General features: G+C 40.3%; 3 protein-coding genes across 3 annotated transcripts; all 3 read left to right on the forward strand.

Moving 5' to 3' along the window:
• Window positions 1-799: 799 nt before the first annotated feature.
• Window positions 800-2,982, forward strand: LOC306746070 (uncharacterized protein; the record flags this gene model as incomplete). The annotated part of the gene is made up of 4 exons (XM_079228939.1): window positions 800-1,411; window positions 1,660-1,781; window positions 2,150-2,205; window positions 2,630-2,982. 4 exons carry the CDS (start codon window positions 800-802, stop codon window positions 2,980-2,982), a joined length of 1,143 nt encoding a protein of 380 aa, XP_079085065.1.
• A 1,446-nt stretch (window positions 2,983-4,428) lies between these two features.
• LOC306746208 (atlastin-3-like) lies at window positions 4,429-15,663 on the forward strand. Its single transcript, XM_079229086.1, has 14 exons — window positions 4,429-4,545; window positions 5,875-6,097; window positions 7,954-8,088; window positions 9,881-9,985; window positions 10,068-10,118; window positions 10,666-10,722; window positions 10,842-10,934; window positions 11,035-11,173; window positions 11,318-11,445; window positions 11,525-11,581; window positions 11,680-11,751; window positions 11,884-12,075; window positions 12,321-12,560; window positions 13,719-15,663. The coding sequence occupies exons 2-14, from the start codon at window positions 5,894-5,896 to the stop codon at window positions 13,779-13,781; spliced, it is 1,536 nt and encodes a 511-aa protein (XP_079085212.1). The 5' UTR covers window positions 4,429-4,545; window positions 5,875-5,893; the 3' UTR covers window positions 13,782-15,663.
• Window positions 15,664-18,016: 2,353 nt separating this feature from the next.
• Window positions 18,017-22,144, forward strand: cfl1 (cofilin 1). Its single transcript, XM_079228583.1, has 4 exons — window positions 18,017-18,082; window positions 20,976-21,286; window positions 21,375-21,451; window positions 21,911-22,144. The coding sequence occupies exons 1-4, from the start codon at window positions 18,080-18,082 to the stop codon at window positions 22,021-22,023; spliced, it is 504 nt and encodes a 167-aa protein (XP_079084709.1). The 5' UTR covers window positions 18,017-18,079; the 3' UTR covers window positions 22,024-22,144.
• The last annotated feature ends 1,315 nt before the right edge of the window (window positions 22,145-23,459 follow it).

The following is a 23,459-nucleotide window of genomic DNA, read 5'->3' on the forward strand; positions in this document are numbered from 1 at the left end:
AGCATTTAATCGATTTCAGCGCAGCTTCAGTGTGTATACGAGCAACATGACTTTCTAGTAGAGCTGCACCTGTCCACTGGTTTTTGTGTTTAGTCAAACGGAAGTGGAGTGGACGAGTGTTCACATCGTGGACTTTGTACGTTTAGGGGATGCTCACCAGAGGGGAACAGAAAGCTAACATTTAACAGAAATGTTTGTTCTTATAACTGCAGCCTTTTCCATCATCTCTTTTAGTCAATAAGTTAGTGCACTTGAAGGGTGGGACCTGGAGGCAGGTAGCCCACCCTTCAAGTTTTCATTGATTATGTTTTGAAAAGCAGTTTTTTTTAAAGTTTAGTTTACTATGCCTTTACAAAGGGTAAAAACAATACAAATACTTACAACTTGCAATTTCACAATTGTTATTTCTGTTTAATAGAAAGATGTATATGGTGAGCAGATTGTAATGTTCTTTGTGATTTGTGATTTTAGGCTGTATGGATAAAACAGACTGTGTCTCTCTGATACTTTCAGATGAAATCAGATTGGATTAAACATTATTGTAATTGCACAGATTAGGTATGAGAAATTCTGTTTAGCATTTAACCAGAAGTGCAACAAATTGTAAAATACAGAGTAATGTATAAAGTAATAGAATAAACAGTAAAGGATAGATATCACACTACCGATATATTCCATATGAACATGTGCAACAGTTACAGTAGTCTTTCCAGCAGTAGCTTTGATTGATTTGATCTATTTCTGTCATTTCTTGCAGCACTGTGCTGAATGACCCTGGACGTTTCCGCCAGGGAGCGAGATGGAGAACAGCTCTTATACACTGCTGCCCTCGTCACTATGTCCTCCCACGTTTGAAGGGTCCCTACCTTTCTCCTCCTCGCCGCAGCAGACCTGCTCAGACGGCCGTCTTTCACTCCCACTTTCACCTATTTCATTCCCCTCGTCTCCGAACTCACTTTCTCCAGCAACAGCAGAGTCATTTCATTCTTCCTCGCCTCTTTCACACTGCACAGCCTCTCACTGCCTCGAAGGACAAAACATACAGTGCCTCAGCCCGGCGAATGTATCTGACCAGGATGACCTGACCTGCCTCAACTGGCTGCATCAGAGGGGCAACCTGCTACCGCTGAAGTCCCTTCATAAAATAACACCACTGCCTCAGCTAGAGTCCTCTGTACCTACCTGTCCTCTTCCTCCTGCCTCGTCTAAGCCACCATACTCCTTCAGTAGTCTGATTTTCATGGCAATAGAAGACTCGTCTGACAGGAGGCTTCCAGTGAAGGACATCTACGATTGGATCGTGACTAATTTCCCCTACTACCGGACAGCTTCTGGAGGCTGGAGGAACTCTGTCAGACACAACCTGTCACTGAGCAAGAGCTTCCGTCGTATTCAAAGGGACAAGAGCCAGGTGGGGACATGACTTGTGCTTACCACATTAAGAGCCACTTGATAGTGTGTGCTTAAATTATAAGACAGATGTTCAAGCATCCACATCACTGAAATGTCCTTGAGCAAGACACTGAATGCTAAACTGCCCTACAGGGGAAATTATAATTTTGTACATGTGTTGAGGTTGTTATTTTGTCTGCTGTCAGCATTGCTTCAGACTAAAATGTTTGCATATGTTTCAAGTGTTTTTGTGTGTGTTTTTTTCAGTCAGTTGGTAAGGGATCACTGTGGTGTGTGTGTTCAGAGTATCGGCCGGCACTCCTCGAGGTGCTGAGGAAGACCCACAGTTATCACAGCACCAACATCAACCTGTTAAACAAGCCTGCACTGTGAGTATAATCACACAGTATGAGCAAACATTAATTTCACTATGACGTGCCAGCATTCACTGTATTTGGTTTCCATTTGGTTGGACAAAACACACAATGTGGCTATTGCAAATTGCAATTGACATGTTTCACTGATTTCTGTTTTTCATAGATAAATTGACTGATTGTATAAAAAGAACAACAACAACAACAATTATAATTTGTGTCAGCGTTACAAAATGTTACTTTCGTCAGCATTCCTGTTTTCTTCTTCTTGTTAACACAGTACATTCTATGGATTGCTTTCTAACCAGAGCAGTTAGTTGTAGCTAAACAACACTCATTGCATTTCATGTACCTTTCTAACTATTTTGCCATTTTGTGTGCAGGTTGGAGGGAGCTGAATTTGTGGTGCCTGCAGTGTGCGACTCTATTGAAATGTCAGGTTAGTGACGAGGTGACCCGCAGCACTTAAATTAGCACATGAGTTCACACATTTGACCCTTCGTGAATTTCTTTTAGTCTGCAATATTTTATCAATGGAGTAACTTCTCTTGGTGACACTTTTATTACCTGCAACTTTTCTCTCTCTGCAGCTTTTTCAGCATGCAACATTGTTCTTGTGTTTGTGTTCCGTTGTCACGGCAACAACCTTCTCTTACCTTGGCAACCCAGCAATAGTGCTTAGTCTCCTTTATGTCCCCTCATTTCATTTCTGGGCGCTATGGCGCTATATGGGCCCATGTATTCACTGAATAGTCTGACAAGTGGTTGTCAACCAGCCTGCATGAAAACAAGTTATTAATATTACTGTCTTACTTTCTTTGTTCTTACTATTCGGCTTGATGTATTGTTCTTCTCTTATGCAGATCCTCTCTCTCATGCCCTCTCCCTCTCCATACCCTCATCCCAAATACTGACCATCGACAACCCAACTTTCTCTGACAACCCACCGTGCCCTTTGACCCCAGACCATGAGGAGCTTGTCACAATGGAGTCGGTTGAATACCAGCAGGGGGAGGTCAGTGAGGAGATGGAGAAGGACCCCCTGTCAGACAGCGGGTACATCGAGCTACACTATTACCAATCTAACCAGTACCAGTACCTGGTGCTGCCGGGTGACACAGAGTTGGACCTAGAGACTGTGGAGATCCTTCAGCTCGATGCTGAGGCCCAGGAGGCTGCTGGGTCACTGCTGGACCTGGCAGGCGGCGGATATTAATGTCATATCCCATCTAACAATCACAACTAATAGAAAGCTTAAATCCATCGTAAGCAAATACTCCAACAAAGAAAAGTAAATAGGGATTTATGTTTTAAAGTCGTAAGTGATAATGGATGATGCAAGATGGTTGCGAGACCTTGGCACTGCCCTATGGCTTTGTAGTTAGGTAAATAATATAGATCACATTTTTAATGGACTAACAAGAATATGAAGCATATTACTTAATGTGTTCAGGCACTTTCAATGCAAAAGCTGAATACGTTACAATACCATACAATGACAACATGGACAAAGACACGGGGAGGGGAAAGTATTAATAGAGAATGATCTTCCGTACAATAGATTTTTAGATTTTTCACTGTGTTTTTTTTACTCACTAAGTTCATTCTCAGGGTGGAAGGAGTGCTTCCAGCTCAAGTAAAAGTACTTAGTACTTAAAAGTAAAGGTACGTATTCTCAAGTTAAAGTAAGTGACCACATTTTCTTTATAAGAAGGTTTTTAGAGGTTACTTTGAGGAAAAATTCTAAAGAACAAACTTAGGTTGAATATCTTGTATTTAACACTGTTATATAGCCTGTTCTGAAAATGCTGCCTTTTTAAAAGTAGTTGAGTATAATACCTGATTTAAACGTACTTTAATTTATAATGTAGTTGCATTTGTAGATTGCTCTCAAAAAGTGGTACAGTCCTACTCAATTAGTACTGCCGATTTGTATTTATAATTCATATCTTTCTACCTGTTATCATTCTTCTCATAATGTATGCGAGAGTTGATGTCGACTACATGATGTTATGTTACTGAAGTTCTTTTAATTTTCCTGCCAGCTAAACTAAATAGTCTTCAATCAGGCATAGTTTGATTGGAATTTTGAGTTAAAATGCAAAATGAACTCACTGCCATTTAAATGACTACATAAAATGTGTAAATTGCATGTATTTTCAAAAACTTGAGATCTTTTAATCTAACAAAGAGAATATGTTATGCTGTTCTTGTGAATAAAATTAGCTTGTTTTTAATGTTTGTCTATTTTGAAATGCACTGTTTTTTTTTGTATGTTTCTGAACGAATTCATCATCTATCCTGCATAGTTATTGTTTACATGAAAGAAACAATTGAGGAGGGATTCAATTAGGACCACTCCACTATTAAGCAACTGCTAAATATCTACAATGGTAAAGTAGTCAATGATAACCTGGTTGCAAAGCTACAATGTGTTTTTATCCAGAGTATTTTATTTGAATACACGCAAAACACCAAACTTCTGTTTTACATTACCTGTCCAGTAGTTGCGTATTCGTTTAACGATTTAGCTTTACATTAAACACTACATTTCCCAAAGCTTTGACACAGGTTGGGAAGTGTAGTTTATCGACGGACTGAAGCACAAGCAGGAAGCCACAGTCTAAACTACATTTCCCAGACGGCGTTGCGCAGGAAGAAGACGGAAGTGTGTGAGTTTCGTGGTGGAAAAAAGTTCTCGTAGTTATTTTCAAGCCAGTGTAAAGAAAAAAAAGTCATTTCTCCACGATTGTGTTGAAGCCGTTTGAAGACGCCAAAGGTAACAACGCACTGGAAAGAAACATTGTATTTATATTTATATCAAGAAAGCTTTATCTTATTTTAGAAAAGATCGCCGCGTTGTTGTAACACTCGTTCCCTTTAACAGCAAACAACAGATACGCGTTAGCTTTGGACTGTTTAGTTTGAGTTCACGCGTGTAAACAGACGACTATCTACAGCCGGTAACTTGTTGAATAGACAGTAAATACGTATGTGCTTTATCTGATTAACGCCAACATTAACGTCGGAGATCGGTTCTGCTTCGCCACCCTGGTGCCAGTGGAGCTAACGCGGCTGTCTACGCCAAGTGGCAGTTGCAAAGACGTTAGTTAGCTAATTATAGAGAAAGTACTGCGGTCTGTGGCTGGTTTCATGTGGGACTTGCTCATAACAAAGTGAAGTCAGATTGCAAAATAGGAGTTTGATTCTGAGAGCTGCAGCGTTTCATTTTTCAACATTGCAACGCACTCACTGCAGATAAATGCGAGGCATGCTGCCGCTGGGTGCCACACCTATTTGAGTTTTTGGTGGAAGGATAAAGCGAGCTTTGGATGTTATAATCACAGACAGAGCGACACGCAGTGCACCTCCCTGTCTTAGTCATCGTGGGAGCAACAACAATGAAGTCCTCAGAGACGGCTAAAATGAGAGCATGGTGAATCCAGTAGCTGGAGGCCAGCAGCATGACACCAGAACAGACGGCGCACACAGAGCAACACGTTGTGTCTGACGGAAGCAATCCTGCATGTCTGATTGTTCAGTCGGCATTATTGTTTGTATTAATGAGTCAACAGTTTGGGGTTGGATTATCATCCAGCCTACACCTATTAACTATTGGCATTATTGATTAATCTACTGGTTATTTTTCCATTACGTTTCTTGTGACCAATTTATTTATAATTTCTGGCCATGGACAGACAATAACTCCGTTGTGAAATTTCCCTTAATAGTAACAAAAGTCCCTAAACTGTCTTAGACTTAGCTTGTGACCAACCAACACAAGAAAACTAAATACATTCTAAACGTTTTAGTAATAAGTTAAGATACAGAAAGGTAAGCAACCAACAAGCAAATAATTGTGTTTGGTAAATTAATTTACCAAACACTAAAACTATTCAGAGATAATCTAATCAGAAATTTAGATCTAATAATTCTCTGTTGAAGACTAAAAGGGATTTTCTTTTTTCAAGCAAGTCATTCTGTCATGTCAAAGAGTCCCCATCCACATGCTTTTTCTATGCTTTATGTCAATGTAGATTGATATTTGTTTTACTTTTCTAGAATAGCTGCCGTACTAACTTGATGTTTTTGTCTGTGATGTTCACAGAGACCAATACCTCTTAAGGATGGCGAGTAAACCAGGCCCAGTCCAGATCGTCAACGTGTGTAAGGAGGAACACTCCTTTACTTTGGACACAGAGGCTTTGGCCAAGGTTCTGTTGGCCCCCGAGGTCAGAGACAAGAATGTGGTGGTGCTGTCAGTGGCTGGAGCCTTCAGGAAGGGCAAGAGCTTCCTGCTTGATTTCATGCTCCGCTACATGTACAGAAAGGTGAGTCGTACTCTGTAACGGGACGTTTCAGTGTCTCACCAGACATCTTATCTCACTCCCTGTACCCGTCAACTGTACTCTGAGGCCACATCACCTAAAGGATTAGTTAGCATGACAATATTGAAACATTGTCACGCTAACTAATGAGTGGTAATGATACTGGCTAGTTCATCCTCTTTTAATTAAGGTGTGATAACCTGGAAAATCACTCATGCCCAACCCTGCTGTAACATGTGAACTAACTAGTTCCCTTAACAGGAATGTTTGAGAACAGAGTCATGACCTATAGTTAGGAGAGGAGGCTATGAAGATGCCTTTAGTTGTATTTGTACTTCCTTTTTTAAACACACCTAATGCCTTGCATTACATTTGTAACTCCATTACCTTTGCTACGTTTGTCATGTAACCAGTGCAGTCAAAGTATAGATAACTGGGTAATCGTGGATAATTTGGATCAGCTCGCATTAGTGCTTGTACTGTTTTTGAACGGTGCAGTTTCGATTAACAATTCAGGGTAAAATGTATGCTGTTAGATGGATAAATAGATAGATATATACTTTATTCATCCCCAAGGGGAAATTTGTTTCTCACAGTACCAAGACATGAAAATAACAGGAGTGAAATATGCTTAATACATACCGCAATTTCCGGACTATAGGCCGCACCTGTATTTAGGCCGCACCTGCTCATTTTTAAAAGAAAAATTAAATTGTACATATGTCCCCGTTGAAACATGAGATATGAACACAGCAAGATGTTACAGGAACGATTTTTTAAAACTGTTAATTAAATAAATGCTGGCAACATCCACAACTAGTACATACATACGGCAAATGCTTTTTTTCAGAACAGTACTAAAGTGGTCTTCTTCAGTATCGGAATTGAACAGCCTGAAGGTTTGTAATTACTTCGTCACACATTTTCTCAGCGAAAATATAGGAACCTACCAGAAAAAGTAATTGATCACTATCGCCATCGTCCTCCTGTGCACTAAAACCATTGAAGTCCTCTTCTTCAGTGTCGGAATTAAACAGCCTCAGAATTGCTTCGTTGCACTCAGTTTCTCTTTCGTTTGCGCTCTCAATGTCACTTTCCTCCCGAGGCAAATCCGCTTGTGCTGTCCTCCTCATCACGCAGCAGTCGATGGGGGGTGCAGATGGGGGGTGCTGCATCTGAGAACACAGATGGCGATGGCGAGGCGCAGGGTGCGCTGTTCACGGGACTTTACAGTTGCTAATATGGGGAAATACAAAATGGTAAACCATATGTGTCTTGGTGCTTATGAGGTTAAAACAGCTCTGCAGGTCGGTCCACAGCGTGTGACCTCCATGCCTGTAATAGTGCAAAGAAATGTGAGCGTCTGCTGTCCACACATGACAGTCTGTATGAACGCGCCATGTAGTGGGCAGCGCGCTGTGTAACTCCCGGGACACTTTTTTTTCTTCTTCCCCAGTCTGCATCTGATGTGGACACATGTCATTGAAGGCCTTGTTCTAAAACCTAAAACACTAAAATACTGCACTATGGTAGTTGGCCTATGAAAATCCATCAATTAGCCGCTTCGTTGTAAAAGCCGCAGTCTCAAAGCATGTGAAAAAAAGTAGCGGCTTATATGCCGGAAATTACGGTACAACAAAACTCAATATATACAACAAAACAGCAGAGTGTATTCATTTGGGAAATTAAACAATAATAATAATAATTAAAAAAGTGCAAAAATGCAAAGTGTATGAAGTGTATATAAGTATGTACAGTGAGTAACAAACAATAAAAGTGGTGCAAGGGCTATTGTTGTTGATGTTGAGTAGAAGCAGCTTGCCCCCAACTGATCTATCAGTGTATTTCTATTTCTGCAGGGTGAGGACAACTGGCTGGGTGAGGATGACGAGCCGCTGACTGGATTTTCCTGGAGAGGGGGTTCTGAACCAGAGACAACAGGCATCCAAATGTGGAGTGAAGTTTTCCTCATCCAGAAGAGCGATGGAACAGAGGTACTTTAAATATATTTGTTTATCTATGTAGCATATGTTTGTCAAGAAACATAGGATTTAGAACTTGGATAATGTTGTCAAATAATATCTATGAAATGGCTTCTACTATGGTCATTATCTGATTTTATTAATCTGGTTTCTTAAAAAAAGTCCCTCCATATTTTCCTCTTATTAATCTTTTCACCCTCCATCTTTGAAGCTACACTTACAAATTCTACAATAACAATTTGGCTAATCAAATAATTGTTTAAAACTTAAATCAAGAAATGTTTTAAATATTTTCTGGTTGCAACTTCTTGGCCGGGGGCATTATATTTCTGCATGTAACATTCTTGTGAATGCGATGTTTCAGAAACGCCACAAGGGAATTTCTTCAACTTTGAGACAAACGTCCATCTGGATTCAGGGATGAACCGATTATTATATTTTAGTCGTCAAAGGGCACTGTGAGCTCACAAAACACATGTTTGGCCATAACTCAAGGATTGATATTCTATTTATGACAATGTCACCCAAAAGTCTAATAAATTATGGTATGATGACATTTTATAATCATAATGCCGTGTTCACACCGGACGCGACGCGAATTTGCGGCGCCGCGTCCACCGCGGAAGTTTACTCGCGCGAGTAGAAAGAGGGTGTTCACACCAAACGCGAATTCGCGGCGCGACCAAAGGGGAGTGGCTTAGCTCTGTTGCTTGCCTCTGTGAGAGACAAGCGACGAAGCTTTCATTTCCGCTATCGACCATGGAATAAATAACCACCAGTTCTGCTTTATACTTGTTGTGGAAGTCCCAAACATGTCGGAACATGAAACGCCCTCGTATTTGGGTTCATAACATCATCCGTAGCCGCACACAGCTCGGTGAATTTCACCGACTCCTCCAGGAACTGCGTCTCGCGTATCTCCGTAAAACGATACCGATTATGCCATCCACCATGGAAATAACCACCAGTTCTGCTTTTATACTTTTTGTGTAAACTCCACATATGTCGGAACATCAAACTCCATGGTGTCTGGGTTCATACTATTATCCGTAGTCCCACAACAGCGTCTCAATGAAGCCGCTACCAGCGCTGGTTCAGGCGGAGCAGCAGCAGTTTCATTCAGAAACGGGGAGACGGCGGTGGTGACGGGCGGAGCTTCTCAACGCTGATTCTCAACGCTGATTCTCAACCGCAACTTTGCGTCACGCGATTTCTCCGCCAGAGTTGGGATAATTCAACTCACGCGAATTCGCGCCGCGTCCTTCGCTTTGTTCGCGCCAGGTCAAACGTTCTGTTCGCGCCGCCTCCAACGCGTTTATCTCGCCGCAAATTCGCCAATTCGCGCCGCAGCGCGTCTGTGGATTGACTTAACATGTAAACTGGTCGCGCCGCAAATTCGCGTCGCGTCCGGTGTGAACACGGCATAATGAGAACACCCCTCTTTTCTTGTAGTGTTCATTTAAAGTTTAACATTAGTTTTCTATATGGCACAAATCTGTTCAAGTTATCTGTGTTTAATCAGGATTGAAATCAATCTTTACACACACACACACAACACACACACACACACACACACACACACACACTACAGATGACCATTATAGTGGGCCGAATGGAGGAATATACCGTGAGATCAGTTTAATCTGATGGAATTTGACATTGCTTTAGTTTTTATTTGTAATCAATTTTGAAGGATTTTTTTAATTTTCATTAACAGCCTTTCAACGGTTACATTTTTGACAGAAATGTGAGTATTTTTCTAGTTGCACACAGTGTTAATGTCATGTGCTGCGTTTTGTGGCAGGTGGCAGTATTGTTGATGGACACGCAGGGAGCCTTCGACAACCAGTCCACCGTGAAGGACTGTGCCACCATCTTTGCCCTCAGCACCATGACCAGCTCGATACAGGTGACTGATCTCTGATAGTCAATGATTTTATCGTTTTATTTTTATTTGTGTAATGTATGCTCATATAACTTCTCTTTTGTAGATCTACAATCTGTCACAGAACGTGCAAGAGGACGATCTGCAGCAGCTCCAGGTCTGTTTACTTTAGCATGAGATCAGATTAGTCTGATTAGATATAGCATCTTTCTAGTCTTCTGACTTCTCAAGGCGCTTTAATCTACATATCAACATTTTTCATTTCCACACACACACACGCACACGCACACGCACACTCACACTCACACTCACACTCATACAGTTCATGCCATGCAAGGAGCCAACCTGCCAGTCAGGATCTATTCTAATGCTCGTCACACACCGAAGGCACAGCCGAGGAGCATTTTGGGGCTCAGTATCTTTCCCAAGGAAACTCTTAACATGTGGACTGGAGGAGCTGGGGATCAAACAGCCAATCGTCCGATTAGTGAACGACCCGCTACGCCTCCTGCACCACAGGCACTTCATTTTAGTGCAAAACACCTGCAGGTTGAAAGATGTTAACAAAGGATTGAGACACAGGATATGATATATAAAGTTATTATAGTAAACTTGTCTGCGTCTGACAGAAGGGTCTTTTCGTAATCTCACATTTGGTGCTCTCCTGATTTTTGCTTCTCAGTAATAACTTTGTATCATCATAGCTGTTCACGGAGTATGGTCGTCTTGCCATGGATGAGATCTTTCAGAAGCCCTTCCAGGTGAGAGAAACCACAATATGTGATTCATTCATTGCTGCTGATGTTTGACATTTATCCGATTGTTGCTCTCTTTTACAAAAAGTATTTTCTTTCAACACCTTTTACTTTTCCTCTTACAGTCTTTAATGTTCCTAATCAGGGACTGGAGCTTTCCCTATGAATATGCCTACGGGTTTAAAGGAGGCAATGATTTCCTGGATAAACGGCTACAGGTACCAATTCTGTCTTATTGAGTTGGAAGAATATTATTAATACACTTGGCTAATCTTAGATAGTGAGTTTGGGATTTTGCCTTACTATTGATGTCTCAAGGTCAATGAGTCCCAGCATGAGGAGCTACAAACAGTGAGGGATCACATCCATTCATGCTTCAGCAACATCTCCTGCTTCTTGTTACCTCACCCTGGGTTGAAGGTTGCCACCAGTCCTATTTTCGAGGGACAGCTGAATGGTAAGAGCCCTGTTTCCACACTATTCTAATGTGTTTAATAATAATAATAATTCAAACTTTTATAAACTTTTAAGGTTCATCTTTAGCAGAATACCCAATGTACCATGTGCTGTCTCAACTTTTGGTATATATTTATTACTTCAGCTGTTGCCCCTGAGTTTAAAGAGGGGCTGAGGAGCCTGATCCCTAAACTGCTGCATCCTGATCGTCTGTCTGAGAAGGAAATAAATGGAAACAAAGTCACTTGCAGGGGCCTCCTTGAGTACTTCAAGGTAACTTCTTCTCCATCTGAGTTTTACTGCTGAACTAGAGTTTTTTGTATTTCTAATATTGTAATGTTTGTCCTACCAGGCTTACATTAAGATTTACCAGGGAGAAGATTTGCCACAGCCAAAGACTATGCTCATGGTATGTACAGGATTCACGTATATGCGTTTTAACATGAACATTTTATTTGTATATTTTACTCCAACACAAATTAACATGTGCCACTTTTGTTTCACCAGGCTACAGCCGAGGCCAATAATCTGGCAGCCGTGGCAAGCGCCAAAGATCAGTATAGCAAGAACATGGAGAGGGTGGGTTTCACTTCAACGATGCATCAATTACACTTCTTCACTCTGTTTGTTTATCACTGTGAGACATTGAAACACTATGACAGGTATTTTCATATACTCCTGACGACAAACGTTCATTCTTTCCGCTCTAAGGTGTGCGGGGGAGACTTGCCCTATGTGGCTCCCGACTCTCTGGAGGAAAAGCACCAATTTAACTTACGAGAGGCTCTTCATGACTTCTCCAAGACCAAGAAGATGGGCGGACAAGAGTTTTGTGACCGTTACCAAGCAGAGCTGGAAAAAGAGCTGGAGGAAATGTGGCAGTCACTCAGCAAGCACAACGCGGTAAGAGACGAGTCCATAAACACGAGAACCTTTATTTCACATTGGAATAAATATCAGTTAGTAAAACGTTTTGTTGTCAGATTTGTCAATCAAAACGCATCAGTTTTACCACTTAAACTGATCGATTGTTGTTTATTATTATTATTATTATTATTATTATTATTATTATTATTATCGCATTCATTGCTGTTTAAGGCAGTGGTATTATTAATTTATCATCTGTTTTTTTCTCTTTGCTGTAAAAGGCAAAAAACCTCTTCAGCGCCTTCCGGACACCTGCAGTGCTGTTTGTCCTGGTGTGCCTTCTCTACGTGCTGTCAGGTGTGTTGCTCTTCGTTGGCCTGTCTACCTTCGCCTTGGTGTGTGACTGTACTCTGGGTGTGGTCATGATGTCCATGCTGACGTGGGCCTTTATCCGCTACTCTGGCCGGTACGGGAATGTGGGAGGAGCCATCGACCAGGCCGCCGGTGTCGTCCTGGATCAGGTGAGAACCATGTGGCTAGTGTTTGTTTTATAAGGTTTTCAGAGCTTTTAGTTCTGTCATTATAGACTTTTTTTGTTGCATGTACCCAGAAATGTCACTAGAGGGAGCAATAAATTTTGGGAAGAACAAAAATGGTATCCAGGAATCATAGGGTAAGAGACATTTGTAATAATCTCGATATTGCTTTAATATGTAAAGAGTAGTTTCATTTTAGTTTAGTCATGTACTTTATGATAAAAGCTGAAAAATTGGTTTGTAACATGTAGCAACCCCAAGAACACAAGAGAAGGAGAGGGTTTTCAGATGCATTTCAACCATCTCCCATGTACTTTTGTTGGAGTGTACTGGGTCGTATACTTATCATCCCATCGGAGTCAACTTGCTTGATGCTTGACAATGTTCACCAGGTATTTGCTAACTTGGTGTGTCTGCTTGTCTTAGTGCTGGAAAGGTTGCATACAGTGAGTGAGTTTACCAGAGCTTGTTTGCTTCTTGAAACAGGGTTGATAACAGTGGTGAGACTGAGCCGTACAGTACACAGTAAATGTGTATTAAATAAACAATGTACTGTACTATATTTGCAGGGTTAGATGATAATTATTTGTGGGTTCTTTAAGTCAGAAAACAGAATGGGATTGACTTCTGATTTGTTTATTTAACCCTCCTCCTCCTGATTGAACATAGTAGGTGAGGGAGGCCTGTGAGCCACATCTAGTTAGTGGTTTTGCAAAGCCACTCCCAGTTTGAAAAATTCAATCCCATGTTAATGTTTAATTTAAATCCCTCTAGTAACTGAACCCCACCTACATATTCTATTGCACATGGAGTTTCTCTCTTACTTTAACTATTGCTTGTTACTTTAGTTAAGCTGGATCCAACATCCACAGAGTTCAAATAGAAAATGAAACTAACAATGGTGAGAGTCTAAAAGTCTTCAGAGGCTGTTCCGAGTTCATTCTCAACTTCACGCCTTTTACTTACACAAAACCAGAAGTGTTTTTTTTTATTGATTGAATCCACTCTTCCTGACAGATGGCTGAGAGGCTTCAGTGAATTAACCACAACACCAAAAAAACAGAAGTCGGCGAGCATTGCAAGACACATGACACAGTCTGCTGTCACATTCATTGTCCCTTTTCGTTTCTCCTCTGTTTCCAGGCCACCGTGGTGTTGAACAAGTCGAGAGGTGCGGGCACTGTTGGCCAGAAGAAGTCCAGATAAAGGACCTCTGGACCTTCGTAATCTTGATGCAATGCTACCAGCACACAACACAAGCACACATTCAGCACTAAAGCCTTATCATGCCTCCCATTGGAACAAACATGCAGCTCAACCACATTGGCACAAGGTACAAACAAGATGCCGATCACCAGCATCGTTATTATGCACGTTACTCTGCCTGTTACAGTCTAGGCTTATGTAAAGGTGAGGCAGGGAGTTAACTCATCTCAATCCCTCTTATTGATACTTTATGTCTTAAATTGACACTGCCATCATTTTACAAGTTTACAATTGGTCTTAATAGACATGTCGATGTTGACCTTTAAACTTAGAAAACACGTACTTGGTTGTTTATTGTTCAAACGGGGGTATATAGGGTAATTATCAAAGAAAGCTTCTGCAGTATATCGTATTACCTTAAAAAATGCTGGCTTTAAAGCTTATACATATCACTTTGTGGCTATATTTTTTTACTTTGCGGCCTTAAAACATTCCATTCTGTTTGTAGATTTGCCTTATATTTGATATAAACTAGCATTTCTACTTTGAAAGGAGAACTGGAAACGCACTTTCTATATAGCACAGCAGATTTTGGAAGTTGCATGTAATCTCATTTGTTTCAAATTCTTTGCTGTTTATTCCTTGATGGAAGGTGTTACACTTTATAGATTTTGATACTGTATATGAGACTCTTCTCGCGAAATTATATATAAGAACATTTTTCCGCTCCAAAGATAAGACATTATTGGAACACTCAAAGGTGTTCAACGCACAACATAATAAAACTAGCGACCAGTCAGCCAAAGAGTTAGCTTTTAATATTTGATTCAAACTTTGACCGTGTACCAAGATGTTTTGAACAAGAAGTAGAAACCTATAAAAAAAAAATCTGTTGATTGCAGCACGTTGTCAAAAATCCTTAACATGTCGTCATGTTTGCCCCTCAGATTAATTCTTGATGAAATACTTTTAGTGGCCGTTTGTAGCCTTTTCTATCAGCTCCACTCTGATTCATCACTATGACTCATTGCTCACTCATTGGGGATCTGGCTGCAGCTAAAGAGTATATTTAAAACTATTTCAGTTTCAAATTCTGCATCAAGGTTTCAATGTGATCATTACTAAATTCTATTGGAAAACTTGCTCAATGTAAAACATCTTTTTTATTATGACAAACATTTTTGGTAAAATAATCCCTTTAAGTGTCTATCAATCCAGTTTAAAACCCATTGTGTGCTTTGGTCAAAACTTTGCTTCAATTGAATTGCATGCAATGGTTGCATAACATATAACCATTTTACAGAAAAGGAAAACTAATACATTTAGACTTGTTTCTTTAGTCCTCGGTTACCTGCAGCCGTTTAACCAATAAGCTGTATGTTTCCAACATCAGTCATATATGGAATTTAAAAGGTAGACTACACAGTGGATTTATTCTGTTTTAGTTTTCCTTTGCGGGGCCAAGCAGGACATCTCAGACCAACTCAGAATGAACACGGCATTGGATTAAAGGACTCTGATTATTTGAAACTATGCCCTACATCTCTGAACATGAGAGGTGGATTCTTTCAGAAAACATTCAATTGGAGAAGTGGAATGGCAAGCATTTCGTATTGTATAATAGATCTTTCAAATGCTACAAGATTGTAAGACCTGAGAGTGAAAGTAGAAAAATATAGTCTAATGATTTTGCATTGTGTATTTAACAACTAACCATATATTTCCTGCATTCAAATACAGAATGGACACACAAGACGCTAATAAACAGTGAATTAATCTAAGTGATACTGTAGATATAAATCATACAAGGTAAAAAAAAAAGACATGCAAATATGGATGATGAGAGCTTTTTGACCATCATTTAGCACATTCCATGTCTGTCCATCTGCACAAGAGTAGGAAACAAGCACTTTCTTTTGCACTCCCCCTCCTCTTTGGTGCCGTTTGCACTCTGCTCATTCCAAAGGTAAATGCATGCAATATTGTAGTTGAAGCTAATGTAATAATCTCTTGCAGGGGGGGTACTGTGGCCTTGACTTGAGAAATGCTGTTTTCTAAAGAATAAATAAAGCTTGAAACTGTTTATGTGCCTTTCCAATCCATTCTTTTGTTTAAAAAGTGGCATCAGAGAACCTCCGCCGTAAAGGTTGTACCAAACAGAAAAGAGTGTGTAGGATGTTTTGAGGTCCCACAATTAGCAGTAGGTTCACCTTTACTAACACTGCACCTTCTGCCTAGAAAAAATCCTTGTTTGTGTAAACATTCCTGGCAAATAAACGGTTTCTGATTCTGACTTGCTTTGTGGCAAAGCCATAATTAAAACCACTAATTTTACTCTTAACTAATGTTAAGTACAAGTACAGTGAAATGCAGTTCTCCATCCAACCAGATAGTGTAAACAGTAGCGAAGTGCAGACAAATATGAATGATGGTACAAAATGAACAATATGGTATAAAATATAATTATGATATATACAATTTAAACAACATACAATGTAATTTGTAAACTACACTGAGTAAATGTCACTATGAACAGTAATTTAATAAAAGCAATTAACCTGCTGCTGTAGCTGCTGCACATTTAAAGGCTACTAATGGCTTTTTATTCTAAATATACTTTTTATTCTTTATATTACTGTGCACTTTACTGCTTTTTGTGCTTCTTTTGAGATGAGAAACCGAATTTCTTTGTCTCAGTACTTGTACCCTGTCATGGTAATTAAGTTGAATCTAATCTAATATTTATAAGCATTAATATATTATATGAATAGTAGGATTTGTGATGTTATGTGGAGCATAAACAAATATAGAAATATAGAAGAAAATAAGATGGAATCTTTTTTTATTCTATCAGCTATGGTGGGAAACAATTTTATGAATGTAGAAGCTATATTGAAAACATGAGTTTGTGTTTCTTTAATTGAGCTAGTGTAGCTTGTTTGGCAACATAATGAATGTGGGTCATATTTACAGTCTTTGTGTTTACAACCACAGCTCCGTTAAGCCATAACCCACATCAAAACAACAGCCCTGCCTCGGTATGAATTGACCTACGCTGTGATATTTTAACGTTTAATTAATTTTATTCTCCGGAGAAATGTGTGTTCATCTCCCGCCCCTCGCTTCCCACCGCCGCTGCCTCTAATCCTCACACTGACCCTCTCTCTCTCTCTCTCTCTCTCTCGCTCGCTCGCGCGCGCGCGCGCGATGCCGTGTACAGAAATCTGCTACGGCGAATTTTGTGTCCCTTGTTTCCTTATATGGTGATCAGCGTCGTGGCCCGACCCTCCTCGCGCTGTGAGCGAGGCGCGTGCACTGACCGCCGCCGCTCACCGTTCACTTCCATATTTGGAAGTGAGTCTAACAAAAACCGCACGGAGGGGAGGGGAGAGAGAGAAAGAGAGAGAGAGAGAGCGAAAGAGAGGGAGGGAGGGGGTAGATGGCGGATAAATTCCTCCCATCCTGAAAACCGCTTTGCGCCTGACTGGCTGTTGAATTTTGGTTAAAACAGCAGCAGCACAATAGTTGTACTTATTCATCTCCTCGCGCCACTGGAGAATTAATTAGCAGCACATATTCACGTCCTTGGACACTGGAAATACTGGTGTTACAGTCACACCACGTATACGTAGGGAAGCTTGTGCTCAGGTTGTCTTTAAATAAAAGGCTACGATGAAATTAAATACAAATGTTAGGCTTATAGTTGCGTTAAAGGCTTGAAAGATGTGGTCTGACCAACGTTTTTTTATTTTCGTTTCAAGCATTTATTGAGCAACATAAGATCATTGCATAATGTACATCCGATCATCAGGGGTTTGCAGGTGTATTCACGCATATTCAAATAATGCTCTTCTCAACTGTTTGGTATGTTTGATTTGTTCATCAGTGCTGACCGACACCGCCAAAGGAAATACAAAGTATTAATATAATTGAAATGCGTGAAATACTAGTGGTAAGTTGAATAATACTGTATCTTAAATGGTTGCTTATTGTTTTTTTTATTCCCTATTTAATTTGGGTCTGTAAAATATTGAGCTGATGCTGGTTCATATGTAGATTATATCTGCGGCCCTCTTTTTTGCCATCACAAGTGACAAAATACTGAAATCAATAGTACAATACAGCCGTCGGACAATTATGGGTACAGACAAGCGCTCCCGCTCGTGCATCTGGCTCAACTCAGGGACGCGCATATAGGCGCGTTCACGTTGTGTATCCAGTGTGTGAGCGAGACCGACAATTCATCATCACAGCTCATTCAATTCCTCCCAGACGTCGACCAGTCCAGTGCAGCAGCCATGGTAGGTCCAACGGCGGCTTCATCACGAGTTTGTGCTCTTGCTACGTCTGCGGACTAATGTCGACTTAATATTAAGATCCCGGGAGGTTTGCGTGCGGTTTGTGTTTGTTTTACAGGGGACGGAGTCGCTTTTTAAAATATACCGTTAGACTTAGCTAACCGTTAGCCGGTTGTGTACCGCAGGAGCCGTAGCTAGCTCCGTAGCTCGGCAGCCAGCGGCTCCGTCGTCCCAACGGTGGGGCGAACAAAGCGTTCACACTGCGGCCATTCGCGTGTTATATTGATCTTGGTCCGACCTATATAGTTTATGATATGATTATTTCCCAGTGCGGTGTTAACGTGATTAACACGGTTGTGATAACGGACCAGGAAATAAAAAACGGCTCAAACAACTGGCGCCATTTCGTTGATCTCGAGGACAAAAACCCACACAAGGGTCTTTATCTTAACGCGCACATCGTTGTCATGACCACCGTGTTTTTCCCCGCATCATGTGTCCCCTCGGCTCGTCGACGCTTCTCCTCCACAACAGGTGCAGCAGCAGCGGCGCCCCGGGGCCAACCTGCTAACGGTATTGTGAGCTAGCTGCTGTTAGCTCGCGCACAACACGACGTTACGGCCAAGCTAGCTGAGATTTTCCTGTTCTTTGTCTCTCCGCTGCTGCCTCGCGCACCGTGTTTGTAGTCGCCGGTTGTCCGCGCGCTCCAGCTCGAGTCTCCACGAGACCTCTATGACAGACTCACGTCGACCATTAACCTAGTAGGTTTATGGTCGAGTGGCTCGCTGACACTAAATGTGTTAATTGACAACGGGACGGTCCGTTTGAGTGGAGCTTTTCCTTATATAGCACGTGCGTGTGCTGCATTCATGGCCCCACCCTAAATTTGGTGCAAAGACTTTTTTTGTGAAACTGTTTTTGGAATGAGATCTATTTTCCTGATATTTCCCGTGTAAACGGTTTGCCGTGTAGTTAACTGGAATGTAGCTAATATTTTACGTTATTGTCAACATTATATAAGACCCGCTTTGGATCCACTAGCTGAAGCTAACGGGCCGCTGGATTTTCATAGTCGGTAATGCGCATCTTTTTTTTGTTTGTGGCGCATCTCATTTGTACTGCCATTTACACACGCCACGCCATTAAACTACTTTATAATTCAAACGTAATAATGGACGGACACCTCAGTTAATTCATACATATCAACATTAGTCATTTTTGTGCATCACTGCAATACGAAAAATAAAATAATCATACTGTTGCATATCTGTAATATTATATACACTGTTGACAATCTGATAATCACCTAAATCTTCCACTGCAAACTTAGCATTTGCAGTGTTTTTAATTTCAGAGTTTGGATATAAACCCACCAGGCCTGTTTGCTAGTGAAATTGACCCACATGAGGCCTGTATCCTTAACGGTTACCCTATCTATGTAAAGGAATTCAAGACTTGCATTGTGGCTACATTTATGTTGAGTCACTTGAACCTTGACTTCTGTAAAGAAAAGTATCTCTGATTTAAGATTAGATATGGCTCAAGGTTAGTGATCACCATAGTGAAATTAGCTTGCTGCTACAACAAAAACATACAGAATACAAACAGTATCTTAAGAATTGGAAACATAACAAATCTTTTATTGACTTTTGTGTATATAATAATTAGACTCGTAAACCACCATGAAGTAAGATTGTCATGTGCTGTCTCGTATGCAAAGAGTGTAGAGATTTGTAAACTTCACAAATATTTTGGAGACAGACCTGGATTATTTTTTTCCCCCATGTTCCTTATTTTATAGTAAGGTACAATTTGTTTTATTGATGCATGGGAGTTAAGGAAGCGAGGACGTTTGTTTTCTGGTTAATTATTACTCTAAAATTCACTGTTGTAGATCTTTTACGCCCTGGGCAAACATACCAAGCCTGCCTGTGCTGCTTTGCAGTTGGGTTCCTCTTCCGTCTTTCCTTCCCCATTATTTCCTTTTCTTTGTTGTCTCTTTTTCCATTGGCATATTACTGGTAGACGGCAGTTTTCTTCTCCTGAGACTGCATTTTCCTGTTTTTAAATGCCTTAAACAGAAGTCAGAAGACTCAATTGAGTTATGACGGGGCAGTGACTCTGCAATGTGACTATACTAGTTTCTTCAAAAGCCCCCATTGTTGGGAGTCTGAACTCTGCTATAATGCTTAATTCCTGACCACACCCTCACCCACATGATCATCTTCATGGTAGAGATACATGGCTTCTTCACTCTGAAAACGCATAATGGTCAGTCAGAAACTTCGACACACCTGTTATTCATGTTCAAGATGGACTTTGGACGTCGTACTGGCCACATATTTTATTTCTGTTCATTATTCTTACAGCTTGACCTTATCCATATTAAATTTAAAGGCTGTACTGACTGAATCATGAGTGTTTTCATTCGTGTCAACTTTGATGAGAACTTTCAGAATGCACGACACGACTTAACTCTTCGACTACTAAAAAAACAGTGAAGGAGGGGTGACACTAACTAATTACTTACATTGACAATGAGTCCCGTCAATTATTTTTTTAGATTTACGGTTTGGTCAATATGTCATTCACACCCACGTTGAGATATCCGACCAGCAGTTCACAACCTAAATATGAATTTAGTTTAATGCCAAGGAAAAGAGAACCAGCAAATGTATACATTTGACAGTTGGAATCAGTGTTTTTTTTTATTACATTTATTTATATATAAATACATAATGATAGTCCATCAAATTACTTAAAAGTGATTTAAGCAGCCATTTAAGATCCTAGCAATGGATTTTTCTGTAAAACAAAACAACGGACAGCTGCACAAATGGCAGCAGCCATGTTAAACTGTAAATTCGTTTGCGTTAACAGATTGTTCTCTCTACAGGCCTCCGGTGTGAAAGTCACAGATGAAGTTATCGCAGTCTTCAATGACATGAAGGTGCGTAAGGCTCAGGCGAATGAGGAAGAGAAGAGGAAAAGAAAGAAGGCCATTCTGTTCTGTATGAGCAAGGACCTCAAGAACATTGTTCTGGATGAAGGCAAAGAGATCCTTCTCGGTGACTTGGGAACCACCGTCCAGGACCCATACCAGCACTTTGTGAAGATGCTGCCCCCAAACGACTGTCGCTACGCTCTGTATGACGCCACCTATGAGACCAAAGAAACAAAGAAGGAGGACTTGGTCTTTATCTTCTGGTAAGGGCAGCCATTATCGGACATTAATGGGTTTAACGGTCAATAAAAACAACAATTGGCTTTAATGCTGTTTCTCCCGTACGCGCAGGGCTCCAGACAGTGCCCCCTTGAAGAGCAAGATGATCTATGCCAGCTCAAAAGATGCTATCAAGAGAAAATTCGAAGGTAAATAGCAGCATGTACATATGTTTTTGTTTTTTGGCTTCATTCATGCATTCAACAGTTATCCATGGCTCATTGAGAGCAAGCTCTTTTACAATCATGTTAACAATATAGAACACATTGGATGCAAAACAGATAGACGAAGAGTCATTCATTACACAATTTAAAAGCAACTGCAGACTGGGATGAAATGTCCAATGCATTGAGTTCTAAAGTACACTACAAAGCACACAGAAGCTAAAGGCAGATTTCCAGCACCCAAAGTTTTCCAGCTCTGGGTGCTTTTAGTGTCTGCCAATCATTGTAGCGAGTCTGGTACAGTCCAGACCAATATTTTCAGAAGATTTGCCTTATTATGACAATCTGGCATATTACCAGGATATATGCATTTCTTTCTCTGAACACACTTATACAACTTTGTAATTCTGACACGTTTTTAACATTTTCCTTTTATTATTTCAGGTATTAAGCACGAGTGGCAGGTGAATGGTTTGGAAGACCTTAAAGACCGGCACACCCTGGCAGAAAAGCTTGGCGGCTCATCAGTAGTCAGTCTGGAAGGAGCCCCTATATAAATACCCCCTCTTCCTCTCTGGCTACGATCGAGGCCTTTCAGACACATCTGTTGGGTTTAGCTGTTCATTCCAGTGTGGTTTGGAGACGGGCAAAAGCAGAACCTGCACCATTTGCGTGACTCTCGGGGTGGGATATTGTGGGTGGGTTTGGGGGTCAAGTGACAGTTTAAAAAAATATAAAAAATTTCGAAAATCCAGACTGTCATTCCACTTCACGCAACATAAAGAATATGAACAAAACACACAAAGGAACAACATTAAGATACAACTGAGGAAGGATGATGACGTTTAAACCTAAATACACATATTTTTCATGTTTAAAGACTGGGTTTTGTTCTTTTTTTCCGGGTTCCATTTGAATGATTGCAGAGAAAGGGACAGACGTTAACCGTTTTAGTTTCAAACTGTTGAATCCCGAAAAATAATCGTTCCAACTACTTTTTTTTTTTTTCTTTTGCCAAACTTCTAGTTAAGTTTTGTAAGCGTGTGTAGTTGAGACTAGTTATAGTATAAACTAATTCATAAGATCAATCAAAACCTTCTCTGAGGGGGTGGGGGGGACACGGTTAAATATATATATATTTCTTTTTGTTATTCAATTTGTATCTGTTTGTTTTTTATTTCTTTTGGAACAGGCAAATTCACAAATTTGAGCGATTTCCCTTTTTATTTTCCAGTTCTCGGTCAGATAACCATGACATTTGATGTAGTTAACAGACAACATTCCTTGTATTTGTTAAAAACCAGGATATCCTTGACTTAAAAACGTTGGTGTTATGAAGGTCTGATGATGGGAGCGATGTGTATATGAAAGAGCAGCGATCAGAGTTTAGACTGAATATTGAATGGTGGATGTTTTGTATCGTCTCCTTATCTCTAATAAAAAGCACTAAACTACTGACTTGTTCTGCTCTTTTTCCACTTTTTCTTACTTTACTAAAAACAACAAATAAAGCAGTTGGCCTACTGTTTCTCGTGGTGTTTTAGCAATTGGTCACTCATCGTTACTTATGTATAATAGCCTCATGGTTGTGGTGGAGGCACCAGTTAAGTAATTTTAAGGATGATTCTCGGGCCTTAATGCACAAATGATTATGATAAAGAATCTGCTCATCGAAGTAGGGCTGCAACTTACTGCTATATTCCCAGCTCTTGCTTGTTTTATCAATGAAACGTCAAATGGTTTTATTTAATGTCCATCACATTTGTCCTAAATCCCAAATTGAACTATTCAAACAACTTGTGTTCAATTTGAACACTAAAACCCACAGATATTCAGTTCATTATCGTGGAAGATTAACAGCAAATATTTACATCTGGGAACTTGAGCTGTGATTTAAAAAAACTTTTAATTCATTCTTATAAAACAATGGCCTCGTTAACTGATTTTCTGTGATCGTTTATCCATCAAATCAACTAGATTCAATTTAAACCGA

This window comes from Taurulus bubalis (genome assembly GCF_910589615.1).
Source record: "Taurulus bubalis genome assembly, chromosome: 13".
Taxonomy (NCBI): domain Eukaryota; kingdom Metazoa; phylum Chordata; class Actinopteri; order Perciformes; family Cottidae; genus Taurulus; species Taurulus bubalis.